The 25,405-nt window shown below is 44.5% G+C and overlaps 1 protein-coding gene across 3 annotated transcripts in view; it reads left to right on the top strand.

The window, feature by feature from the left end:
- LOC110292125 (protein argonaute-1) overlaps positions 1–24,806 on the top strand; it is a 33,350-nt gene extending 8,544 nt beyond the window's left edge. For 2 of the 3 annotated variants that reach the window (XM_021159240.2, XM_029475689.1), the window contains exons 6-19: positions 36–170; positions 303–390; positions 901–1,048; positions 5,649–5,768; positions 6,123–6,245; positions 6,380–6,513; positions 10,906–11,090; positions 16,611–16,770; positions 16,946–17,036; positions 17,727–17,921; positions 18,500–18,634; positions 19,369–19,470; positions 19,791–19,990; positions 20,221–24,806. In XM_021159240.2, coding sequence (XP_021014899.2) covers positions 36–170; positions 303–390; positions 901–1,048; positions 5,649–5,768; positions 6,123–6,245; positions 6,380–6,513; positions 10,906–11,090; positions 16,611–16,770; positions 16,946–17,036; positions 17,727–17,921; positions 18,500–18,634; positions 19,369–19,470; positions 19,791–19,990; positions 20,221–20,329 — 1,925 coding nt within the window. In that variant the 3' untranslated portion in view covers positions 20,330–24,806. Of the gene's footprint in view, positions 1–35; positions 171–302; positions 391–900; positions 1,049–5,648; positions 5,769–6,122; positions 6,255–6,379; positions 6,514–10,905; positions 11,091–16,610; positions 16,771–16,945; positions 17,037–17,726; positions 17,922–18,499; positions 18,635–19,368; positions 19,471–19,790; positions 19,991–20,220 lie in introns of all 3 variants that reach the window. The other variant, XM_029475688.1, reaches the window with a different exon arrangement.
- Positions 24,807–25,405: the final 599 nt, after the last annotated feature.

Genomic DNA, 25,405 nt, shown 5'->3' with positions numbered 1-25,405 from the left:
ATCTGAGCCATGCTATCCCTCCCCTGTCCCCACAGTCTCAGCCACTGCCTTCTACAAAGCACAGCCAGTGATTGAGTTCATGTGTGAGGTCCTGGACATCAGGAACATAGATGAACAACCCAAGCCCCTCACGGATTCCCAGCGTGTTCGGTTTACCAAGGAGATAAAAGGTGAGGACCCACCCGAGTGGGGAGGGGAAAGTGCTGCTCTCTCCAATCCTAAGAGGAAATCCCTCTGGGAAAGGCCAGTGAGGGAACATGAGCAATCTGTTTCAACCTTAACAAGCAGTGTGTGTATCTCAGGCCTGAAGGTGGAAGTGACCCACTGTGGACAGATGAAGAGGAAATACCGCGTGTGTAATGTTACCCGCCGCCCTGCTAGCCATCAGACGTAAGTTGGCAGCATTGCTAAGCATGGTCAAGACGGCTAAGCTCTGCAGCCCACTCCCTTCTCTGTTGTCAGAGTAAGACTTTTCTAGCCTGTCCTTGAAGATGAGCATCCTCTTCCCGACCTCCCCAGGTTGTTTGATTCCCTCCATGACTTTCCCTTCTCAATCTCTTGGTTTCTTCCTCGGCAAAACATGCGTGGTCCCCCAATTAGTGTTGGGTTTGAACAAATAAAGTATTGTGGTCCCTTTTTTGATCCCAGGCTATGCTGGACTCTTATTTTTAGTAACTATTCCACTCAGGCTTTAGAAATACAGATGAGTGAGATTGCTGGCTTTGGTGGAATGTCTCCATCATCTTTGGGGTTTTCCAGTGAAGCCATGGAATGTTTGCTTTCCCATGAGCGCCAGTGTTGTAAGAGGATGAAGCGAGGCCTGAGGCGGTCTTTGGTTGTGGCTGTAGAGAGGTGGGGTTGATGCTGGATTATGATACTTCCTTCCCTTCCGCCAAACAGGTTCCCCTTGCAGCTGGAGAGTGGACAGACTGTGGAGTGCACTGTGGCACAGTATTTCAAGCAGAAATATAACCTTCAGCTCAAGTATCCTCACCTGCCCTGCCTACAAGTTGGGCAAGAACAGAAGCATACCTATTTGCCCCTCGAGGTAAGGCTGCCAGAGAGTGGCTTTGCTGACAGTCACAGTCTCTTCTCATTTTCAAGTTTGAGAAGTTGATGTTCTAGGAAGGTCTAAGGTTGCTTTGATGTGAAGTATGGACTTCCTACTTGCTAAATTCTTTTCTTATTATTCCTGGCTTTATTTTCATCTTCTAGGACTGCTAGGCAGAAAGGCAAGCTGTGTTTGTTTGTTTGGTTGGTTGGTTGGTTGATTGGTTGGTTGGTTAACTGATTGTTTGGCTGGCTGGCTGGCTGTTTGTTTGTTTGGTTGGTTGGTTGGCTGGCTGGCTGTTTGTTTGTTTGATTAATTGGTTGTTTGGCTGGCTGGCTGGTTGGTTGGTTGGTTAATTGGTTGGTTGGCTGGCTGGCTGGTTGGTTGGTTGGTTAATTGGTTGTTTGGCTGGTTGGCTGGCTGGCTGGTTGGTTGGTTGGTTGGCTGGCTGTTTGGTTGGTTGGTTAACTGATTGTTTGGCTGGCTGGCTGTTTGGTTGGTTAATTGGTTGGTTGTTTGGCTGGCTGGTTGGTTGGTTGGTTAATTGGTTGTTTGGCTGTCTGTCTGTCTGTCTGGTTGTTTGTTTGTTTGGTTGGTTAATTGGTTGGCTGGCTGGCTGGCTGGTTGATTAGTTGATTGGTTGATTGGTTGATTGAGACATGTCTCCAGCTCAGGCTGGCCTTAGCTCACATTTAGACAGGAATAACATTGAACTTAAAAAAAAAAATTTTATTTATTTTATGTATGTGAGTACACTGTCACTGTCTTCAGACGCACCAGAAGAGAGCATCTGATCCCATTACAGATGGTTGTGAGCCACCATGTGGATGCTGGGAATTGAACTCAGGACCTCTGGAAGAACAATCAGTGCTTTTAACTGCTGAGCCAACTCTCCAGCCCCCAACCTTGAACTTCTGATCCTCCTTTCTCCTTCCAGGGTTTGAGATTCTAGGCATACACTACCACACTCACTTATGGGGTACTGGGGACTGAACCCATGCTAGGCAAGGCCTGTGCCAACGGAGCCACACCCCAGCCTTATTATATTTATTATTTTGCAATTGGTCAGGACAGAGATTTCGGATAATCACACACATGTTATCTCTTAATTTCTCTTTCCTGCTGTTTGCAGTTAGGGGTAATGAGTGACCTGGAAATATAGTTTTATCTTATTCTGGAGAAAACCTGTGATGTAAATCCTGTTGCCCCATTGGTTAATATGCTATCTTCTGGGAAAGTTTTAACTCTCCAGATTTTCATGCCTTTATACTTCACAGACCTTTGAAATGCAGCCATCAGCAAGACGATAATAATACTCTCAGGACAGAGAGAGTATTATAAGGAGAGAGAGAGAGAGAGAGAGAGAGTCTTTTCTTTCTCATGGAACTTTTACATATTACAGGTCAAGGGATAGAAGTAAGGGTGTGGGGTCACAGGTGGCCTCTTTTAGGAGACATTTGATATGAGTTCCAAATTATGGCCACCATCCTTGTAATAATAGCAGGGACTTAAAGGGACAAACTGCCGGGCAAGAGGAACAGCTTCTAAAGGGAGATGTCTGGATCTTTTTGAGGGACAGACTGAGGGCTGTAGTATGTGACGGGAGAGTGAGTTATAGGTGACAGTGGTGGACGAGGTGGAGGGCCAGATTTATTGAATCTTGTGTGGAAGATTTAAAAAAAATGGCTTTATCAAGATATAATTGACATAAAGATATGATAATGTATAACTCAGTAGTTCTTAGAGTATCAGAGTTATGCAGAATCACCAATGTTTAATTCCAGGATGTCTTATCACCTCCGGAAGAAAGCTTGTACTTCTCTCGCTGGTAACATTAAACTGTTTTCCAGCTCTGGATTTGCCTGCTTATGTAAACAAACCGTGCATTTTATAAGGGGCTTCCTTCCTTCCTTTTTTTCTTCTCCCTTTTAATTTATTTAATGTGCATAGGTATGAGGCTGTCAGATCCCATAGAACTGTAGTTACAGACAGTTAAGTGTTGCCATGTGGGTGCAGGGAATTGAACCTTGGACTTCTGGAAGAGAAGCCAGTGTTCTTAACCACTGAGCCATCTCTCCAGCCCTTCCTTTTGGCTTTTGGAGACAGGGTTACTCTGTATAACAGCTGTAGAGCTCGCTTTATAGACCAGGCTGTCCTTGAACTCACGGAAAACATGCCTCTGTCTCTGGAATGGTAGGATTAAAGAAAGACATGAACCACCAGGCCTGTCTGTGACTGACTTCTTTCACTAAACATAATTGTTCCAAGATTCATCCTCATTGCTCTCAGGGTGTTATTCTCATCTGTGCCTACATCATTTTGTGTCTTCAACATTGATGGTCATTGTGTTACACTTCTTGGCTGATAGAAAAAATACTGCCGTAAGCATGCATTCATTTCCTTGTTTCTCTGAACTCATTTCATTTTTCTTGCTTACATGTGTAAGAGTGACATTATACAAAATTGTGTAACGTCCTAAGTGCTCCCAGACTCATCTCCCATTTTACAGTCCTGTCGGCAGTGAACGAGGGTTGCATTTTCTAGTCAGGTGGGTTTTACCTTCATTATCCTAGGAATCCATGTTTAAGTAAGAGAATATGGGGTATTTGAAGCCTCTCAGCTAGGAACTAAAAACAGCCAGTGCCGCCAACCTAGGTCTTTGAGTTTCTTGTAGTTATTCAGGCCACGGAGAGACTATCACTAGACTCTATCATGGTCAAGTCAGTTCATTCCTGCATTAATCTTTTCCTTGTAGTCAGTTGTGTATAACATGAAAGTTACCACTGTAAGCATTGAGTGTTGAGTTCTGTGACATTAAGTGTCTTCACACTGCTGTGTGACCCTCACCACTCCTCATCTGGAAGTGAAACACACCCTTGAACACCCGACCTCCCACCTCCTCCTGCCTACGCGCTCTTTGCTCTACTTCCTCCCCCTAGGAACTGACTGCTTCTCTAGGTTCTCCACGTACGTAGCCTTTTTGACTGGCTTATTTTACTTAGTATCATGTCCTCAAGGTTACCCATGTTGTGGTATGTTAGGATTCTCTCCCTTTTTAAGGCGTAATACAGTCTGTATGTGTATACCACATTTGGCTCATATTTTCTAATGCTGATGAATAGCAATTATGAAAATAACACTGCTAGGAACAAAGCTGCACAAACCCCGTTCTCTCCTTTTGAGTACATAGCCAGAGTTGCCGGCTCATATGGTAATTGTATATGTGATGGAGCGAGGAATCACAGTACCGAGGAGTCACAGTGCCGTTTTCCACAGCAGCTTCCCGGGCTTGTATTCCCACCAGCAATGCGCAGACTTCCGGTTTCTCCGCATTCCTCTTAGTTTTCTGGCAGTGCTGTTCAGCAGCTAAGCTACGGGGTCCCATAAGCTTCACTACAGTTCTGGGTGTGCAGTGAATCCTTTGAAATGTGGGATTTAAAAGCAGGTGGCCTTGGCCTGGCTGTCCTTCCCACGGTTTACTGTGACTCCATGGAGCTAGAAACTAAAGGCAGTGCATGCAGACTGACTGGCAGACTGACTGACAAACTGACTGACTGACCCTGCAGAAGCAGCTACATCCTCAGGCAGGATTTTTATTTGTTTTTAATCGGAGCTGAGGTGAAAGAAGTTGAATCTCATGGCAGTTAACTGCCTAGCCCAGCGGATCTCTGTGAGTTCAAGATCAGCCTGGTCTACAGACTGAGTTCCAGGACAGCCAGGGCTGCATAGAGAAACCCTGTCTCAAACAGAAAAACAAAAGAGACTAGCCCAAAGTAACATCATTTAGAATTACAAAGCTGTACTTCAAACATAAGCCTTCTGAAAGCAATTGGTTTTCCCCTCTGTTTTAAGCTTTCCAGTCCCTGTGTCCTGATTAGAAGCCAAGGTCTTAGTTGTCACTAGGCATTATTTTGATCTTCATCTTGAGCGCAGAACAGGAGCCAAGTAGCAGGATGTTCATCATACTAACAGAGAACACTGCCAACCAATAGAAACAGTGATGTCTGTGGCTAGAGGTACTGCTCAGTTGGTAGATTGCTTGCCTAGGATGCACGAGGCCCTGAGTTCAGTCTCTGAACATACCGCCGTGTATGCCTGTCCTCCCCAACACACAAAAGACAGAAGGAAATGGTGATTCATGTACTTTGATACCTTGGGGCTCAAGAATTTTTAGCCATCTCTGTTCCTCTCAGTTGGTTGCAGATGGAGCAGCTAACTTCCTTCTTCCACTAGAGAGCTGCCATAGGGATCTGATTTGCTTATAGTATACTGGGATTTTAATATTCAGAAGATCCGTGTACTTAGTCCTTGTTAAATAATAATGTGTGCTGTAATTTACTGAGCGCAGTGTTTCAGAACTGTGCTCTTCGGTTCTTTAAGTGCTGCATTTAATCTCTAGACACCCGATAGGATGGTAATTATTCTCATTTAACATATGAGACCTGATCATAGATCCATCCTGGATTCCAAACTTCTGGTCACAGTGTATTTTTACCGAGAGGGTTCTGTAATTCTTTTCCCATAGTCGATAGCTAAGATACTGTCGAGGCATGGGCTGTATTCAGGCCATAACTATTTGTCTGTCTCGTTTCCTCAGGTCTGTAACATTGTGGCTGGGCAGCGGTGCATTAAGAAGCTGACTGACAACCAGACTTCAACCATGATAAAGGCTACAGCTAGGTCGGCCCCAGACAGACAGGAGGAGATCAGCCGCCTGGTCAGTAGGACTGCTGAACAATGCGTGTTGCTGTTCACTGAGCCTTTGGGGCCCTTAGTAGCATAGATGCTTTAGTGGTCGGTCTAGTAAGGCCTTCCTTCAGAAAAACCCAAGTCTAGTTTTACTGTCTGGGACTTTGCAGGGCTGTCTTGCTTCTTGGGCTTTTAGCTTCTTCTTTCTCTTTTTCTCTCCTTTATAACAACTCCATTTCCACCTCCCCTCCCTTCATCTTCTAGTTCTCCCACACCCTTTTAAGGGCTACTTTTCTCTTCCGGGCTCTCTCCTTGGGACCCAGAATAGGAGCAGTATTGCCAAGCTGCTGGTCTCATGAGATCTCCTTCTTTTACCCTACAGATGAAGAATGCCAGCTACAACCTGGATCCCTACATCCAGGAATTTGGAATCAAAGTGAAGGATGACATGACGGAGGTGACGGGACGTGTGCTGCCGGCGCCCATCTTGCAGTATGGCGGCCGGGTGAGCAGGGTCAGGGCCAGACAAAGTCTCTGGGGTATATGGGGGTAGTTGGGCTGCACAGCTCAGGGGCGTTGGTTCCCTCCTCACATGGCTCTACTGAGGCTCACCTGGGCGCCCCCTCTGCCTATCCCTAGAACCGGGCCATTGCTACACCCAACCAAGGTGTCTGGGACATGCGCGGGAAACAGTTCTACAATGGGATTGAGATCAAAGTCTGGGCCATCGCCTGCTTCGCACCCCAGAAACAGTGTCGAGAAGAGGTGCTCAAGTAAGGATGGTAGAGGGTAGGGGTTGGGGTTGGGGTTGGGTGAGTGGGAAGGATCCCAGAGCAACCTCTAGGTGCCAGAACTGACCGGTGATCTGCCTTTCCTCTTCTAACTCTTTCACGTTGTTGTTTCTGACTTACGTGTCTGCCTGTTCTTTTCTGTCTGTATGTGGTCAGATGAGTTCAGGAGCCATAGGTATTTCAGAGATGAATTTTTAGGGTATGACTCTCCTAAGGTAGGCCTGAGTCATTTTATTGTTCTAATTGTCATAACTGGTAATAAATAGCAGTGGTAATAACTAGTATTTATGCTAACAGTACATGTAAGTGACTAATGTACTTTCTTTCATTTTTATAGTGAGTAGATGGTGTTTTAGTTGCTTTTCTATAGCTGTGATGAAACACCACAACCAAGGCAACTAATAAAACAAAAGGTTTATTGGGCTTTAGAGTTCCAGATGGTGAGTCAATGACCATCATGACCACAGTGGGGCAGCAGGTAGGCAGGCATGAAGCAGTAGCTGCGAGCTCACATCTGGTCCACAAGCATGACACTGAGAATGTAGTGGTCTTCAGAAACCTCAGAGCCCACCTCCAGAGACACCCCTCGTCCATCAAGGCTACCCTTCTATTCCTTCCCAGATAGCTTTACTAACCGTGGGGGCCATTCTCACTCAAACCACCATATATGGTAATAGTTTAGGGACTGAGGCTGAAAGAGGTTAAATAACTTGTCCAAAGTGTACAGATCAAGAAAGGTTCAGAGTTAAGATCAAATCAGATCTGAGAGAGAGAGAGAGAGAGAGAGAAAGAGAGAGTGAGAGAGTGAGAGAGTGTTTCTGTAAAGCACCATCAGCAGGTCCTTTGAGCCGTGGTCAACAGCATGGTTAAGTCAGATCCAAGTGATCTGATTGATGCTGTAGGTGCACATGAACTTGGGCCACTCATCATCACCGAGAGCCTGGGTGTAGGTGGCAGCAAGGAAGCAAAGGTATTGCCAAGTAGCTTAATGAAACAGATTAAAGAAGTAACAGCCTGAGTGGGCAAATAAATAAGTAGAAAAGTCACTTGACACTTTTCCTGTAGTCTTTATGCTTTTAAAGTTTTATTGATTTATCTTAAAACACCAAAAAGTGCATACACATAAAAGATAATGGTTCGGTTTCTGCTGTCTTTTTAAGTGGGGGTTCTGTGGCTGTGATCATTATTGTATTCTTTATTGTATTCTGTAATGAGGAAGTTAGGGGTTTGGTGTTGGCAAAGGTAATGGAGATTTGTGCCTTTGATGTCTTTATAAGAATCACTTCTAGCAGCAACCCGCTGAATCCAGGCCCTCAAGGCCCGAGCCCTCCCTTCTCTTACACAGGCATGCAGCTAGCCACCACCATCATAGCTGTAATTCCTTGTTTCCTTGTCTGTCCTTTGGTCTCCTTTCCTGGATTCTTTAGATTCAGTCTAGGCTGTTGTTGTGTCTGGTCTGGACTTGTGTGTATGGTCCCTAAGAGTCATGAAGGCTGCTGTTGTTGTATCTGATCTGGCCTTGTGTGGACGGTCCCTAAGAGTCCTGGAGGGGCTCCCAGCTCTGTCCAGCAGCAGTCACCTCATTAATGGGCTGATCTTTTCCTCCTTCTTTGTCCTGCCCTGGTCTACTTTGTCTGTTCTTGGGGGTTGGGGGGACGTTGTTGGTATTGGTACTGGCTTTGTTTTTGTTTGAATTATCTATAGCTTTGGCCTTTGGGGTTTACCAGGAACTGATAAACCTATTCTCTCAGGTTTGGAGTTCAATGCATCAGGCACCTTTTTTTTCTTAGTGGCTGATACATATAGGGGATTTTTTAAAAAGTGGTTCGTGTATGAGTGTTAACTATTTTAATGCATGGTTCTGGATCAAAGATAAGGATTCCTGAGTTTTCAGCCATGGCTGTAGAGGAGACTTTGTGGGAACTGTGCCTAGAAAGTAGAAATTAGAAATAGAACTTAGAAAGCTTGGAAAGTAAATGAAGCAAACACTCCTAACTAAGTATTGAGGAGGACACAGGACTCAAATCATAGAGAAAGCCTCCTGTCACAGAGAACACTGGGAGAGATGGAGACTGCAGTCATGGAGAAGTTTGTCAATGATGGATAAACGAATTCAATCCTATTAATTTTTTGTCTGTCTTTATCACTGTTGGTGTGTCTGTTAGTGTACCGCCTTGCACATTCTAGATATCTCAATATGTTTTCGTTCCTAGCAGCAGACACAGTATTCTATTCATACTGTGGTAGTGGAGGGAAGAGAGGAATGCCCATTTCTTGAAGTAAAGACCCATTATTAATGAAATCTGGTAAAACAAAATTTGGTTGATGTTTGGTAGCTACAGTTGAATATGAAGCAGTGTAAAGGAAGAAATATCTTCAGCAGTCCATCAGAGCCCCATCACTTATTTATAGGAAGCAATGGTTAGCTTATAGTGAGGATTAGTTCACTCATTTCTCTGTTTGTTTTTATTTAATTTTTTTGAGTGAGAGTGTTGACACAGTATTTTTGGGATGGAGTGTCAACTTGTACCTCTCAGGCTAGTCTTGAACTCGTGGTGGCCTTGGCTCAGTCTCTCAGTGTTGGGCTTATGAGTGCATGCATGCCTTGAGACCTGCAGGTTCTAGTTTTTGGATGTTATTTATTAGGTTTTTTTTTTTGTTGTTGTTGTTTAACAAATATTTTTTTAAAAATAATATAGTTAGACTGCCATGATGTCTCATACCTGTAACCTCAGCACTCAAAATGCCAAAACTGCCTCCTCTTTGAGGCCATGTGGGGTGGCATACAGCAAATTCCAGGCCAGCCAGGCCTATATAGTGTCTCTAAAACCAAAATAATAGTCTTGGGTTTCTCTTGCTGTGATAAAACACCATGACCACAAACAACTAGGGAAGGAAAGGGTTTATTTTGCTTACAGTCATCACTGAGGGAAGTCAGGGCAGGAATTCAAGACAGGAGCCTAACCTTGGGGGTGGGGGTGCTGCTTCCTGGCTTGCACTTCCTGGCTTGCTCAGCCTGCTTTCTTATGCACCAGAGGATCATACTGCCTGAGGGTAGCACCACCCCCTTGGCCTGGGACCTCTGCATCAATCACTGATTGAGAAAATGCCTTATAGTTTTCTGCAGATGACTCTTAAGGTGTCAGTTTCTCAGTTGAGGTCCCTTCTTTTAAATGGCTCTAGCTTTTTGTTAAGCTGATGAAAAGTTAGCCAGCACAACAACAACAACAACAGAAACAACAGAGATTATAGAGTCTGCATGCACAGTCAACAGCCAGAGTTTTATCATATTTACTTCATTTAAAAAAAAATAAGCTGGGCATGGTGGGGCACACTTTTAATCCCAGCATGCAGGAAGCAGAGGCAGGAGGATTTCTATGAGTTTGAGTCCAGTCCAGGACAGCTAGGACTGGTATACAGAGGTACTTTGTCTTAAATATACAAACAATTTTTTTTTTGTTTTTTTGAGACGGGGTTTCTCTGTTTAATCCTGGCTATCCTAGAACTCACTCTGTAAACCAGGCTGGCCTCGAACTCAGAAATTCGCCTGCCTCTGCCTCCCAAGTGTTGGGATTAAAGGCGTGCGCCACCACGTCCGGCTTTACCTTACCTATTTTTAAGTCTGTGAAAAATACTTCCTGAACTGTCATTGATAGATATGTGGTACATATTTTTGAAACACTCATTTCTGTTCTTTTTGCAAATCACTGCTTTTATCAATTACTAAGTTTATTTAGCGCTGAGCGTGACTCCATGACCTGTCCACTCTAGGCCCACACTCTACTGTTGATTGTTTTTGCTTCAAGTAGTAAGACTTTTACAAATTAAATTGTTTGTCACACATTTTTGTATACTTACGGTAGCTTCGTTATTTTTTTTCTGTATTACATCCCTCTTTACCACTCTGTTGTTTTTCTCAGGATAAAACCTAGTCAGAGGAATGAGGTGTGCTTAATAATTGGCTCTTTTCCTTAGTGAGCCAGCCAGTGGGGAAGGAGGAGTTGGACTTTTCCTTGAGCACCTCTGCTTTCACCACTGGTTGACCCTCATCTGTACACTTACACATCTGTCTTGTTTTTTCCCTCTGGGCATGTAATGAAGTACAGGCATCCACAGGTCTCAGCCTAGGCAGGGGGCTTGTTGTGTCTAGGCTATCTATTCATTGAGATTTCCCGCAAGCCCCAGGACTAGAACCTTCAGTTCCCTTGGTGTTCGTTCTCTTTAGTTGAACAGACCGCCTTGTTTTAACTGCACTATAAATGTACTTTTTACATCCGCTGTGGTTGGGTCCCTCATGTTAGAATCTCCCAAGATTAGGTTCATCAGATGGACTGGGGTTTCTTACCTCCTGCCATGACCATGTTTGTGTTACAGGAACTTCACAGACCAGCTTCGGAAGATTTCCAAGGATGCAGGGATGCCCATCCAGGGCCAGCCATGCTTCTGCAAATACGCACAGGGGGCAGACAGCGTGGAGCCCATGTTCCGGCATCTCAAGAACACCTACTCAGGACTGCAGCTCATTATCGTCATCCTGCCCGGGAAGACGCCAGTGTATGGTACAGTTCCCCTGGGACAGTGATAATAACAATAGGATTCATTTCACAGTAGCCCTCTCAGGACCTCTAGGATGGAGTCAGTAGGGAGATCTGGCTTTCCCCAGAGATGGCCATTAATGTCAGTGGTTTGTTTGTTTGTTGTTTATGTTCTTAAATCAGAGAAATATTCTGTGTGAACCATTGAGTTGTTCCACTTTGCTTACCTGTCCACACGCCATCACATTTCCCAGGATGCCACATGACAGCATCTTCCTGGAAGGCTGAGGTAGCTGGATACAGAGAAGGATCAGGCCAGATGGCTGTCATTTGGGACTGTGTTATTTATTAGGACATTATGAGCTCCAGCTGAGGTGATTCTGCTGAGAAGCGTGGACTTTTTTTTTTTGACATTTCCCCATTTCCTTGTTTTTATTTTATGAATGGCTCTGAAAGTCTCTTCCTCAGTTGTCCTCCCTTCTCCTCCTGCCTCCGACCATTCTGGTCCTTTGCTTCCCTGCTCGGCTTTTGTTCCCAGCCAGTCCTGGTGCCTCTGAGCATCTGCAGATGAACTGTTCTAAAGCCCATTGCAACCATTTTGCAATGTTTGTAAGCATTTTTTTTCTATTGTTTTTCTTCTTTTGAAAGCATTGTTTTCATATTCTGTATGCACACTTAGCCTTAGCCTGTCTCCCTCCATCTTGTCTACTTTTCTCCTCCACCACTCAGGCTGCGGGCCTGCTTCTGTCCCTCCTTCCTTTGACTTCCAGACACATTCTCCTCTCACTTTATGTTTCTCATTACCAGGGATGCTTGGTAGTTTAAGATTTTCTGTCCCTTTCTGTCTGTCGTCTGTCTGTCTGTCTGTCTGTCTGTCTTTCACTCATTCTGGTTGCCTTGGCCACCGCCCATTACTATGATATGGCACTATAATCTGAAACCAGTCCTAGAAGTCTCGGCAGCGCCTGTTTGTCCTCTCTCCCCTCTGCAGGTGCCTTGATTATCTCTTCTAATCTTTCTTCTCAAGGAACTTTTAAAACATTTATTTATTTATTTGTTTACTCACTTACTCAGTCTCTGTGTGTGTGTGTGTGTGTGTGCGTACACATGCAGTTGTGCGGTAGTATAACTTGAGGAATAGGTTGTTTTATTTGATGAATGAGTTCTGGGGATAGGACTGAGTCGTCAGGCTTTGTGAAAGCACCTTCTGCCATACACCCTCCAGAGCCGTCACCAGTCTCTCAGATCTTTGGTGAATAGGTTAATAAATCAGACTTTTTTTTTTAAACATTTATTTATTACTGTATGTAAGTACAGTGTAGCTGTCTTCAGACACACCAGAAGAGCATCAGATCTCATTACTGATGGTTGTGAGTCACCATGTGGGTGCTGGGATTTGAACTCGGGACCTCCAGAAAAGTAGTCGGTGCTCTTAACCACTGAGCCATCTCCCCAGGCCCGACTTTTTTTTTTTTTTAAGCAACATAACATCACTGGTCTCGTTCAGTAGGAAAGGGCTTTCAGGCCTCCTACTTTTTAACCTTTCAGCTCTTTCCTGTGTGGTTCACTTAATAAGCCTACTATAGAATTGCTTGTCCTGAAACAGAACCCAACCTCAGTCCTTCCACCAGTCAACCAATGTGGGCAAACTGCCACTCTCTCTGAGCTTCACGAGTGGATTATATAACAGGCAATCTAGCAGATTCCTTGGTAGAGAGGGAAGGTTTGACCGCTCGTCCTGTCTGTGCTCTCCTCTCTGGCTGTGTTCTGCCCGTATCGCTTCCCCTTGGCTTGGATGTCCGAACGCTCCTTTTGCCATTCTTCCCCCTAACATTCTCTCTGCATCCCAAAACCTAGTTTAAGTTACGCTTACTTTATATTTTGGTCATTTTTCCCTAGAGGAGAAATATGTCCTTTTGTTGTTGTTTGTTTGAGGCAGGGTCTCACTATGGCCTTTTATTCAAAGATCCTCCTGGCTCTGCCTCTGCTAAGATTGAAGCCATGTGCCATCATGCCTGGCTTCTTTTTTTTTAAAGATGTATTTTATTTTAAAGTATGTGTATGTGTTACGAGCATGTGAGTACAGAAGTGTGCCACGTTTCCTGGAACTGCAGTTACAGACTGTTGCAAGCTGCCCAGCAAGGGTGTTGCAGCCAAACTTAGGTACTCTGAAAGAGCAGATGCTGTTATAACCCCTCGGTCTTCTCTCTAGCTCCACTGTGACTCTTTTGAATTCCTTTAGTTTATTTAAAATTTGATCAATTGTGGCCTTGATTGATTTTTTTTGTTTGTTTGTTTGGGGCTTTTTGTTTTTTGTTTTGAAACAGTTTCTCTGTGTAGCCCTGGTTGTCTGGAACTCTGTAGGGCAAACTCTTACAGATATCTGCCTGCTTCTGCCTACTGATTGCTGGGATTAAAGGCCCGCAGTACCACTACCTGGCTGCTTGATTTTATTTTGAGCATAAAGTAGATCTAACTCTGCTCTCTGATTCACACAGCTAAAGTAGAATTTTTCACTGATGACAGTAATTTTAATAATTCCTTACAGAGGGAAGTTGGTTACAACTCATGTCCCCCTTGGATGAAAGGAAAAGATGTTTTTTTTACCTTCCCTCCTGGGGGGGGGGTGTGAGTAAAAATGACACTGTCCCTGTGGTGTTCATGTCAAGGTCCTGTTGACATTGTGGGGTTTTGGAAAACCTTGGGTATTCAGCATGTTCTTTCTCTAATATTTTTAGCTCCTTTTTCTCTCTATATTAGACTGCTCTTCCAGAGGATCTGAGTTTGATTCCCAGCACCCACATGGCAGCTTAAAACCATCTGTTACTCTAGTTCTAGGAGATCTGGCAACTCGTCCTGGCTTCTCTGGGCGCCAGGCATGCACGTGGTATACAGAAATACATGTAGGCAAAACACCCATGAATAGAATTTAAGTTAAAAAATAAATTAAAGACTTAAAAATTCTTATAAGGTTTATAGCAATAAATGTACATTTATAGTTTTTTTTTAAAGCTAATAGTATCAATCTAATAGACAAAAGGGGAGCTAAAAATATTAGAAACAGTGCTTTTAACTGCCCAGCTATCTCTCCAGCCCTATAAATAAATCTTAAGTATTCAGCCTAATTTTTTTCCCCCACAAGTATCATGGCATTGTAACAAGTGTACCTAGTATAGAACATTGCTGTCCCTGGGGTCCCTCAGTATAACCCCTCCCTCATTTGGTGACTGTGGTTCTCATCTCAAATACTGGATTAATTTTGCCTATTTTTTGACTTAATACAAATGGAATTATAATGTATGTGTTTCTTAAATGAGTCTAGTTTCTTTTATTTAACATTCTATTTGTAAGATTTTTTCCATATTATATATAGCTGTAATTACTTATGTTTCCATTGTGTGAATATAAGGTACTTTATGCTTCGTTTCATTCCACAGTTGAGATTATTTGGATTGTTCCTAGTTTCTAGCTGTTATGAATAATGTTCGTGTGTATCCTTTGAGCCCTTGTGCCTGTTTGTGTAGAGCTAGGTCTAGGAATGGGTTTTAAGTGTATCAGACTTTACTCCACCATCAGTATTCAATAGCTCTAGATGTTTCTGTCTTTTATGTTTTGTAAAGTGTTTGTTTATTCATGGCAATTTTTATTTACTTAGCTGCCTTTTACTTACTGATTTATAGGCATTCTATACTTTCTATGTTGAATATACATTTGTATCACATACATCATCTCTGCTCTTTCTTTTTTCCTCTTTTCCTTGTTTTGTTTTGTTTTTTGAGACCCCTGCCTTGGCAATTCACTTGCCTTAGCCTTCTGAGTGTGTGGTATATATTATATATATCACCATGTCCATCTTGAAGATACTATTTTAATGCTATTTTTATTTATTTATTTATTTTTGCATGTTTCTCATTTGGCAGTCTATCTGTAAAGGGAGCAAACATCCTATTGCTTTGCTGTTCCTTGGTAGATGTCCACAGCTATTGTAGAGGCTGGAATCTCAGCCCTCTCCATACTCCTGGAATCAGCCAGTGGACATGGGCACCGTTATCTACAGCAGATAGCTCATGACTGGGATTTCCCCCTTTTCTGATGTTCCAGTCCCCTGAGTTTTGGTTAGCATGTGCAAAAAGATATTTTGTCTGACTTTTCTGAATGTTGATTTCCAAAGAACAGATTTACAACTAACTTCTCTGCTAAAAGGATTTCTTTAGCCTTTTAAATATGCTCCATTGAAAACATACCAAACTCTTCCTTGATCTTACGTCATTTTTGTATTGGGCATTGCTAAAACAGTTTTCATTTCTACACACTGACTTTTTGGTTTTCAATATCACTAAATAAGTGAATATTTATTGTTCTCATTTCACCTGATCTCTCAGGTGCATTTGGCTTTGTTAATTATTTGTTTCTTCTTTCCCTTTGGTATTCATAATCCTACACTGTCTTGGCTTCTTCCTAGTTCCGTCTGCTGAGCGTCCCTCCTTTGCAGACTTGTCTTCTTTAGCTTGTTCTGCAAATATGGGTTTTTCTTCTAGGTTCAGATCCAGCCTGGCTGTGGGCTTTTCAGCTCCCCATCCTAGGAGTTGCTCAAACTGTCTCACTTTGTTAGTGACCCCATGAAGAGTGTGCCTTTAATTACTACTTGTACTTCACTATTTCACAAATTTTGCACTTAACAAAAAACAAACAAACAAAAAAGCTTCCAACTACCATGCCCGTTTGCCTAGTGATACCCTTACTGCTCTCAAACTCAAAGGAGTGTAGGGTCTGTTTCCCTTAGGAGAACTAAAGCCTTGGAAGTAATCCATAAACAAGGAGCATGGGTGCAAATACCATAATGCAACCCATTACTCTGTATGAGACTGAAAAATTATTAATAAAATCATCCATAAAAGCTCATTTCCCATATGTACAGTCTATAGCCAGGTTCCTTAGCCGTCTCTTGAACCCATTTGTTTCCATGTCGACAACTCAGCTGCCCTTCTGTGTGCAAGGGACTGAACCCAGGCACTCATGCATGATCACACGAGCTATGTTACTTTCCCCATTCCAGCCCCTCAACCGCCTGTCTCAGTTAATTTCTCAAAAGTACTTTACTATTTTCAGGTAGACTGTTGCTTGCTCTTTGTTTTGGGACTCTTAATAGTTTAACTCAAGCTGCCATTAATGTCCTGTTCTTCCTGCTTCATCTCTCAGTTGCTGGCATTATAGGGTTATAGGTGTGAACTATCCTATCTAGCTCAGGATGTTTTTGCATGTTACCCTTCTGTGTGGAATGCATGTGCTTTCTCTCTCTCTGTCTCTGTCTCTGTCTCTGTCTCTGTCTCTCTCTCTCTCTCTCTGTCTCTCTCTCTCTGAAACAACTCCTCCTTCCCAGATTTTAGTTCAATCATTATACACCCCTGACTAGGTTATTACCCCGTGTTATATACACATTCTAACAACTCTGTTTTACCACTGTTATTTTTTTATACCATGTGACATTGTAGACTTTTAGCAAAATGCCAAATGCACTATTCAGTTTCCTCTCTCTTCCCATAGCTGAAGTGAAACGTGTCGGAGATACACTCTTGGGAATGGCAACACAGTGTGTGCAGGTGAAGAATGTGGTCAAGACCTCACCTCAGACTCTGTCCAACCTCTGCCTCAAGATCAATGTCAAACTCGGTGGCATTAACAACATCCTAGTCCCACACCAGCGGTATGAATGCTTACTTGCTCTTTCATGGGGACCTCCTGGGGAGAGGTGAAAAGACAAGAACACTTTCCAGGCAGAGTGACAGAGACACAAGAGACAGAAGACTAGAATGGGCACCAGATGGTGCCAGACAAAGAACACTCAATTCCTCACCTTTTTGTTTTCTCTCCTTGTTCAGCTCTGCTGTTTTTCAACAGCCAGTGATTTTCCTGGGAGCAGATGTTACACACCCCCCAGCTGGAGATGGGAAGAAGCCTTCTATCACAGCAGTGAGTGATTCTTCTCAACTCTAAGTCCCTAAGCCCTGATCTTCCGTGCACCCCTGTAAACCTAACTGCGTGAGAGCATAGCCTGTGGCCAGAAGCTGTCCATCAGTTGTTCTTTCTGTGTGCTCATTTTTTGGTTTTGCTCCAGTTTTGATAGTGGTAAGGAGGTGACTTTGAAACCTCTTTTAAGGGAATTATCTGATTGCAGGATTGGCCTTTCTTTTACTTCACTTTGACCATCTGGTGGAGTAGCTGTCTCTCCACTCCCTATGATATTCAGAGCACTTAAGTTTTTAAAGTCCCTTAGGGCACTTAATTTGACAGGAAAAAAATGAAGAAAAAAAAGTGATACAAAATGAAGCTGTGAGTGTGGCTGTGGAGTTCCAGGTCATTCTTGATGCTCATGTCCTGCTGGCCATAGACCGAGAATGGGTGCTTGCCTGCAACATTCTGATCACAGAGTAATTCAATTCTGTTTGCCTGGCAGAACAGATTGAAGCTGGTGCTTATTGGCTCCTAACTCCTATCATCCCTTTTGCATGGCAGCCAGATAGGTCCCGTCTCTGATGTCTAGGTTTTCTAGGAACACAGTGAGTGAACTCATCCAGTTGGAGGGCATTCTTACTCAGAGACCCCTCCTCAGACCCCTTACTTGAGAGCAAAGGAAGGTGACATTCTGGGGTCTGTTGTTAGGTGGTAGGCAGCATGGACGCACACCCCAGCCGATACTGTGCCACCGTGCGTGTGCAGCGCCCACGGCAGGAGATCATTGAAGACTTGTCCTATATGGTGCGTGAGCTGCTCATCCAGTTCTACAAGTCCACCCGCTTCAAGCCCACCCGCATCATCTTCTACCGTGACGGAGTCCCTGAGGGGCAGCTGCCCCAGGTATGGTTCCCGGTACCTGCTACATTATCTTGTTGAAGCCAGAGGACTACTTTTTCAAGGTTGTTGGCGCTGGGAAAAGCCAGAGAGCACTACTGAGAAGCCGTGGTAGCAAGTATCTGTGGACTTTTGCTTCAGCACTCAGTTCTCAGTGCTCCTAGGTAGTGCTGAGGCTATTTAGTGGTCCTTTTCCTTTCTTTTGAGACATGGTCTCACTACATCACTCTGCCCAGCCTGGAACTCACTGTGTAGACCAGGCTGACCTTGACTTAACAAAGATTTCCTGTCCTTTCTCCTGAGCATTGGGATTAAAGGTGTGTGCTACCACACCTTTCTAGTTCTGTGTCTTAATGTAAGGTCTCTTTTTGCAAGGAGTAGATAGGTACTGTCTCCTGAAGCCAAGGTTCCCAGCAAAGGTTTTCAGATGTACTGTCAGGACTCATCAGTTTTAATTGTTGAGCATCAGCTTATAAAGGTCATGTGCAAAAAGCCACATACAAGTGGGATGTTTTTAGTTCAGTGAAGCCTTTGAATTAAGAAAGGGCCATGTACCTTTTTCTCCCTCTTCACCCTGTGCCTAGATTCTTCACTATGAGCTGCTTGCCATCCGAGATGCATGCATCAAACTGGAAAAAGACTACCAGCCTGGGATCACATATATTGTGGTACAGAAGCGCCATCACACCCGCCTCTTTTGTGCTGACAAGAATGAGCGGGTGAGTGAAGAAGCTGAGGCCACCCATGCCCTCTTCCTGTCCCCTGTACCTTGAGAGAGAAGCCTTGAAATACAGTCTGGGAATTTAGTTTTTTCCTGTGTGTCCTCCCTGGCTGTTTCCCCTGGCTTTGTGGCCTGTCCTCCACCACTTCTCCTCCCTCCCTCCTCCTTCTCTCCTCTCTCACTCCTCCCTTCCTTCTCCTTCCCTCCTCCCTCCCTCTTCCTCCATTCCTCTTTCCCTCCTCCCTCCCTTCTCCTTCCCTCCTCCCTCCCTCCCTTCTCCTTCCCTCCTCCCTCCCTCCTTCTTCCTCCTTCCCTCCTCCCTCCCTCCCTCCTCCTTCCCTCATACTTCCTCTCCTTGCTCTCTGGTCTAGACCTCTTATATAGACCAGCTCCCAGAGAAAGGAAAGGGAACTACCATTTATTGAACTTCTCCTATGTGCCACACACTCACTGTTCAAGGAGTCTCCTCACAGCAGCTCTGTAAAGTAGGTACTGCTGATTTCTCCGTTTAACTTAAGAAAGGTTAAATGGCTTGATAGAATCACACAACTAGTAAATGGTGAAACCAGGATTCAAACACTTGACTTTAGAAGCCCACTATTTCAAGACTTAGTTCCCTCGGAGAATAAACCTCTTTGTTCTTGATTTCTGGGAGAGTAAGAGTAGAATCCAGTAAAGGTGCCAGTCAGGGCCAGGCAGGTCTTGGGATATTGGTTATGTTTGTCTCTCCAGATTGGGAAGAGTGGTAACATCCCAGCAGGGACCACTGTGGACACCAACATCACCCACCCATTTGAGTTTGACTTCTATCTGTGCAGCCATGCAGGCATCCAGGTAGGTGGGCCATCTCCTGGGGGCTTTATTGGGTTAAGAATTAATTGGTTATTCCTACTGCATTTAGAATATGTTTGTTGTATTTGAGTATATAAAATGACCGTTAGCTAACCCCAAGTGTATTGTAGGTTGCTTTATAATATTTGATTTTGTGTATTATTCCTCTTATGGGTGGTGGGGTATGGTCATGCAACCTAAACATATTCTTAATTAGAAGTGTTTTTTTGTTTTTTGTTGTTATTGTTTGCTTTTTAAAAATTTTTTGTCAGCAGGCATCCACTCTGTCCAATCAGGGCCCACTTACCATCTTTTTTACCTAGGGTACCAGCCGACCATCCCATTATTATGTCCTTTGGGATGACAACCGTTTCACAGCAGATGAACTCCAGATCTTGACATACCAGCTGTGCCACACTTACGTACGATGCACACGTTCTGTCTCTATCCCAGCACCTGCCTACTATGCTCGCTTGGTGGCTTTCCGGGCACGATACCACCTGGTGGACAAGGAACATGACAGGTAAAGGCTACCTGTTTGCTTTTTCCTTCCATTTTTGTACCAACCCTTTGAACTTTTTGTTGATAGAAGGAAGTGTATGCTATCCAATTTGAGACCCTTGGCTTCTCTATCTAAACCTGAGTTGGTGTTTTCTCTTAATTTGGTATCTGAATTGGCACTGTAGGCATGGGCGAGAGATTAACAGCAGTTCAGTTCACCAGGAAAGACTTTTTTATATGTTTTCTTTTCAGTGGAGAGGGGAGCCACATATCGGGGCAAAGCAATGGGCGAGACCCCCAGGCCCTGGCTAAAGCTGTGCAGGTTCACCAGGATACTCTACGCACCATGTACTTCGCTTGAAGGCAGAACGCTGTTACCTCACTGGATAGAAGAAAGCTTTCCAAGCCCTGGGAGCTGTACCACCCAAATCCAGAGGAAGCAAGGCAGAGGGAGGTGGGGTCGGAAGGAGTATAGGAGGCCTTGTTTCTATCTACAGAGGGGGTATAAGGGTGGGAAGAGGACCAGCAAGACAGACTACCAGCCAGAAATCACTGATAGCAACCTCATTGTCCTCCACCCCTCTCCCCATCTTGTCATATCCGACCCCCTTGGACCAAAAGGGGCATCACTAGTGCCCACCATACACACAGTTGTCTCATGTGACTCACAGTGCTAAAGACTCATGCTCAACAGCTTGCTAGGGGCAGCTCTGCAGCCCTGTGGTCAAATGCTGGTATGTTTGGGCTTGCTGTTCTAGATGAGAAAGTGGGTGGGAAGAGGGCAGGGATTTTTAGGAGCCTTAATCAGAAAAGGTCTAGATTTGTTTAAAGAAGAAAAAGGAAAACAGACTCAGATCAATATTTTAGAATACTAGATGTTTTCATGGGTTCAGAATCCACTTTGTAGGAAGATTTTTAATGCTAATGGTTTGGGTTGCTCCTCCCCAGCTGCCACCCCCTCCCATCATTCCTCTCCACATTCTCTACCCCATACACCTCTTCCCTGACAGACATCCAGCCCTCGTAACACTTAAGGCACTATGGCACTTAGCTCTGAGGTGACATGACCCTGTCTTCCTTCCGCCTGCTGGTGGGTAACCAGTGCCTTCCCGTAACGGTAATGCTGCAGAACTGCAACCTTTTGTACCTTTCTCTGTGGGGTGGGGTGTGGGTGGGAGAGGAAGTAGGGAGGGAGGGAAGAAATAGCCCAATGCCAGCGAGCCTCCAGCCAGAATGCCAGCTAATTTTCATTTGAAGGAATTGACTTCCATAATCATTGAGCTTTTTAAAAAAGGTCACAACCTCAAGATGGTTAAAATCCATTGACATTTGCACTTTCAGACGTGACAAGTCTCCGAGCTGCTGAGATGACTGGCCCTTGGCCTTTCCCCTTTAGCCTCCTCTTTTCCCTGGCCCCAGCACCACCCTGCCAGATCTAGAGTTACTGTCATAGTATTTCTCATTCTTGGCTTCTTTTACCCCTGATGGTAAAGTCTCATTCTAATATTTCTTAACTGGGGTGTCTTACAGCAGAAGATCGTAAGAGCTAAAATAAGAAAACAAAAAACCTAAATGTTATTTTTATACCATAACTTGAGTCTATTGCCAAAATCTGGAAATTCCCTCCCATACCTGATGAGTCTGCATCCCAGAAACATGGAGCCGTAAGAGGGAACTGTGGAACTGACTTGTGCTCTGGCCTAGCTAAGTAGGGGGTAGTTGTCTCCTCAAGGTGGGGCTCAGCCTCTGTCCTTCCTCTGTGCAGACAAAACCTTGTTCTCGAGACAGCCTCCCTCCATGGCGCTGTCCTGCCCTCTTCCCTGTAAGTGCATCTTCCCCTTTTCTGGACTGGACTGTCCTTTGATCCCTGACTAACGGAGACTCTAGCACGTCCTCTGGACAGGCTGGGGAATTTTGCTGCTCCCATTTGCTTCTGTTTACACAAATGAAATTTTCTTGTTTCCCACTAGGGCATGTGAGTGGGTGGCATGGGCTTTTCTTTTTCTACCCCTCTCTTGAGGTTCTGGGGTTCAGCTGTCTTGCAGGACTGGAAAAGAAGTAGGTTCTAGCTTTGTCCTTGCTGATGTTGAAGCAAGGGCCCCTCTTTCCTTGACCATTCTTTTTTCTTCCTGCATTATTGCTTGGGATGGGGAATTTGAACCTCCATGTACAGGTTCCCCTTCTGAGGAGCCTGAGCTTAGGATTGCCCTACTCTGGCGATGAAGCCATGATATTTTAGATCTAGCCCAGGCTTAGAGGCCAGCTGGAGAAAGGAAGGTCTGAACCCTGGCCTATGGAGTCAAAACCTTTCCCCAAGAGCCCATGTATAGACCCAGATTTGCTATGCAAATAGTCCAGATTCAGTTATGGCTGGCTACATTGTTCAGTAACTTCCCAACAGGTAGCACAAATATTCCTTATGGAAAAAGCCCAGGACTGTTCAGTAGTTCCTCCTGTACTTTTCTGCTGGCTACAGTATGGAGTGCCCCATGGGCACAGGCCCAGCCGGAGAACAGAACGGAGGGCTCTGGGAAGAGGCAGCTCACTGGAGAGCCTACATTCCTTACACAAGTGCCTAAACAGAGTGATGCCAACACTCCATCTGCCCTGTCCATCGCCTTCATAGACAGTCTACTTCGTGTTCCATCACCCTTTGGGGAGGGAGCTCTTCGCAGACAGTGTGCTGTCAACTTGGGTACATTTGGGGGCTTGGATTAAGGGCACTACTCCAGGAGGGTCCAATCATTCACCAGCATTTGCAGATGCCCATAGGGAACAGGTGGCTGTCACAACTCCCAGCAACAAGATTTTGTTTTCTCCTTTTTTCTTTGCCTCACTCTCTCCAGTTGGGTTTTAAGCTAGAATGAAAAGCAGTTTCGGTCCTTTGGTATTTATGTGCCATTCATGAAATAAAAGCAAGAGAATGCTGGGCACGATGGCCCATGTCTGTAATTCTGTTATCTCAGCACTAAGGCTGAAGCAGAAGATTTGCAAGTTCAGGGTCCACCTGGGCTACTCAGTGAATTCCAGGCCAGTGTGCACTATGTAGCAAGACCATGTCTCCATAAAAAAGACTGAGAAAAATGACTTGGGTGACAGATCTTGCTGTGATTTTAAATAATTCTTTGAGACTTAACTACTGACCATGTGGGTTCTTCTCATTTAAAGGCAGTATGCACACATTACACACAGTGTTGCCAAGCCTCAGCTTGTTTGGATTTGGTTTAAGTGGTGCATTGTACCGAGCTCTGGGAGGATTCCAGCCTCATCTTAGACAGCTCTTTCTCCTCCCCCAACTCCCTCCCATGCCTCCACCCCACCCCCACTGTTCAGCTTTCCCTTTCCTCTTCTCGCCTTCCCTGCCTTCCTTTTCCTTCTCCCTCTTCCCTCAGCTTGCTTGCTGGCTGGCCTGCCTGCCTGTCTGCCTGTGTGATAATGAATTCTCTGCATGGCTGCAATGATCCCACTGTTAGTTGTCAAGGTCAGGCTTAGCTCATTGACTACAGAAGACCAAAATCCTGTTTCTCATGCCCAGTGGTGTTAGCCCTGGGTTGCACTGTCCTCAAGCTTACACTAGGTCAGAGCAGCAGGCCTGTCTAACTGAAAAAACTAGTAGGGTTTCTGGCAGGTTCAACACCTCTCCGTTCTGTGGAGGGGTTTGGAGAAGAGGCAGTGAAGGAGACTGCTGCTTTGAATTCAGTCCAGTGTGACCGATTGGTTGAGGTGCTATTGCCAGCCTGTTGGGATCGGCCTGGAGCTACTGTTACTGGGAACTTGTCCTTGGACTTTGACTAAAGTTGAACAGAGTATGAAACTGTTCTAAAAATCTAGTTCTCAACTGCAACATAGCTCCTCTGTGACTGAGCAGCAATGCTTTCGAACAGGTTCTTTTTAACCAGAATTCTATGAATGATGCCAGGGACACAGTTTTCCTAGCTGGCCCATAGAAAGTCTACAAGGCTGCTGAGTGTTGTAGACCTGGCATCTGGCATCACATAGGAGGATGGAATTTCTTCCCTTTCAGGATAGAAGAGTCACCTCTTACCTAGCCAATTCCTGTCAGGAGGAAAGGTTTGGTTTTGTTTTTTAATTTACTGGGCTTTAGATGGTAGTTCATTATGCCTTCCTTGGGCAGGGATCATGGCAGGGATGCGCGAGGCACTCTAATACTCGGCCTTCTAAGCAGGCTGGGAAAGGGGGATTCTCTGGTTTTCTCTTTCTCCCCACTTACTAGGACTTGCCTTCTCCCTGAGCCACGAGAGAGGCTGGGTTGGTGCTCTCCCCTTACTCTGCTCCTACTGACTTAGAACCTCTGGCTGCTGTATGATAGCCCAGGAAAGGGAATGGAAAGAATGGGCTCAAAACAATAATGTAAGGAAGGTGGTTTCCTTCCTTCAAAAGGGAAATGAGAAACTCTCCAAGAATTGTGTAAGCAAAGACAATGTGTCTGAGTGCACTGAGTCCTCTGGTGTCATAGCAATAAGGAGAAATGAATTGACTTTCTGTGCACACAGTCCAGCCTGACTGGTGTATGATGTTGCACTTAGCAGCCATGTGGTGGGCATGTGTGACTACTCTGGGTTTCACTTTATTTTCTAAACTTTTTATTCCTCTCAAGTCCAGCATGGATGGGGAAATGTCCCTGGAGCCCCGCAGCTGTGTACTTGTTTGCATTTGTTTCCCATTGAGACTTGTGTTTGTGTCCTGCTTTGAGCTGTACCCTGTCCCGTCCATTGTGAAATTATCCCAGCAGCTGTAATGTACAGTTCCCTTCTCAAGCAAGCAACAGCAGCACAATCTTGTGTTTTATAAAAACAACAGTGGCTTTTATTTCTAAAGTGCAGTCTGTTTTTTTTCCTACCACCACAAAATAAACGGTTGGTATTAATTACATCTCTCATAGGTTTTAGGGTGGAATAATAGATTGTCATGCAGTCACACTGCACAGGGTCTCTCTGTATTCTTCACTTCACAAACATGCAAAACACTGTGCCGGGAATATTGTGGGAGGAGAAGGTAGGTACAATTCAAAAATGAGAAAAAAAACAGGATGTCTTTAAAGTTTCTTGGGACGTCATTGGTCACGGAGTCCCCCAATACAAAAGATTACAAGTGGCTGGGCTGAAGCTGTAACAGTGAAGATGGAACGGAGGGAACATTTGAGAAGCAGAATAGAACATTAATAGGACATGAGTAGTAGAATGTAGAGCTTAAGTCTCTACTTGAACATGAGTGTACTGAGACATTCTTACTAAGATGGGGTCAGTGAGACTATAGAAGGCGTTTAGTACATCTCTCAAGAAAGGATAATTAGCCTCAGGTACAAAGTTTTCTTTAAGGGTTCTGTTACGTTTCCCTGGTGACCCTCAAATTCACAGTCTGAGCTCAACCACCCATGTACTGGAATTGAAGGCCTACGATAACCTGCCAGCCTTAA

Source organism: Mus caroli, chromosome 4 (assembly GCF_900094665.2).
Source record: "Mus caroli chromosome 4, CAROLI_EIJ_v1.1, whole genome shotgun sequence".
Lineage (NCBI taxonomy): Eukaryota > Metazoa > Chordata > Mammalia > Rodentia > Muridae > Mus > Mus caroli.
Note: the sequence above shows the minus strand (reverse complement) of the source record. Positions and strands in the feature narration are given on the sequence as shown.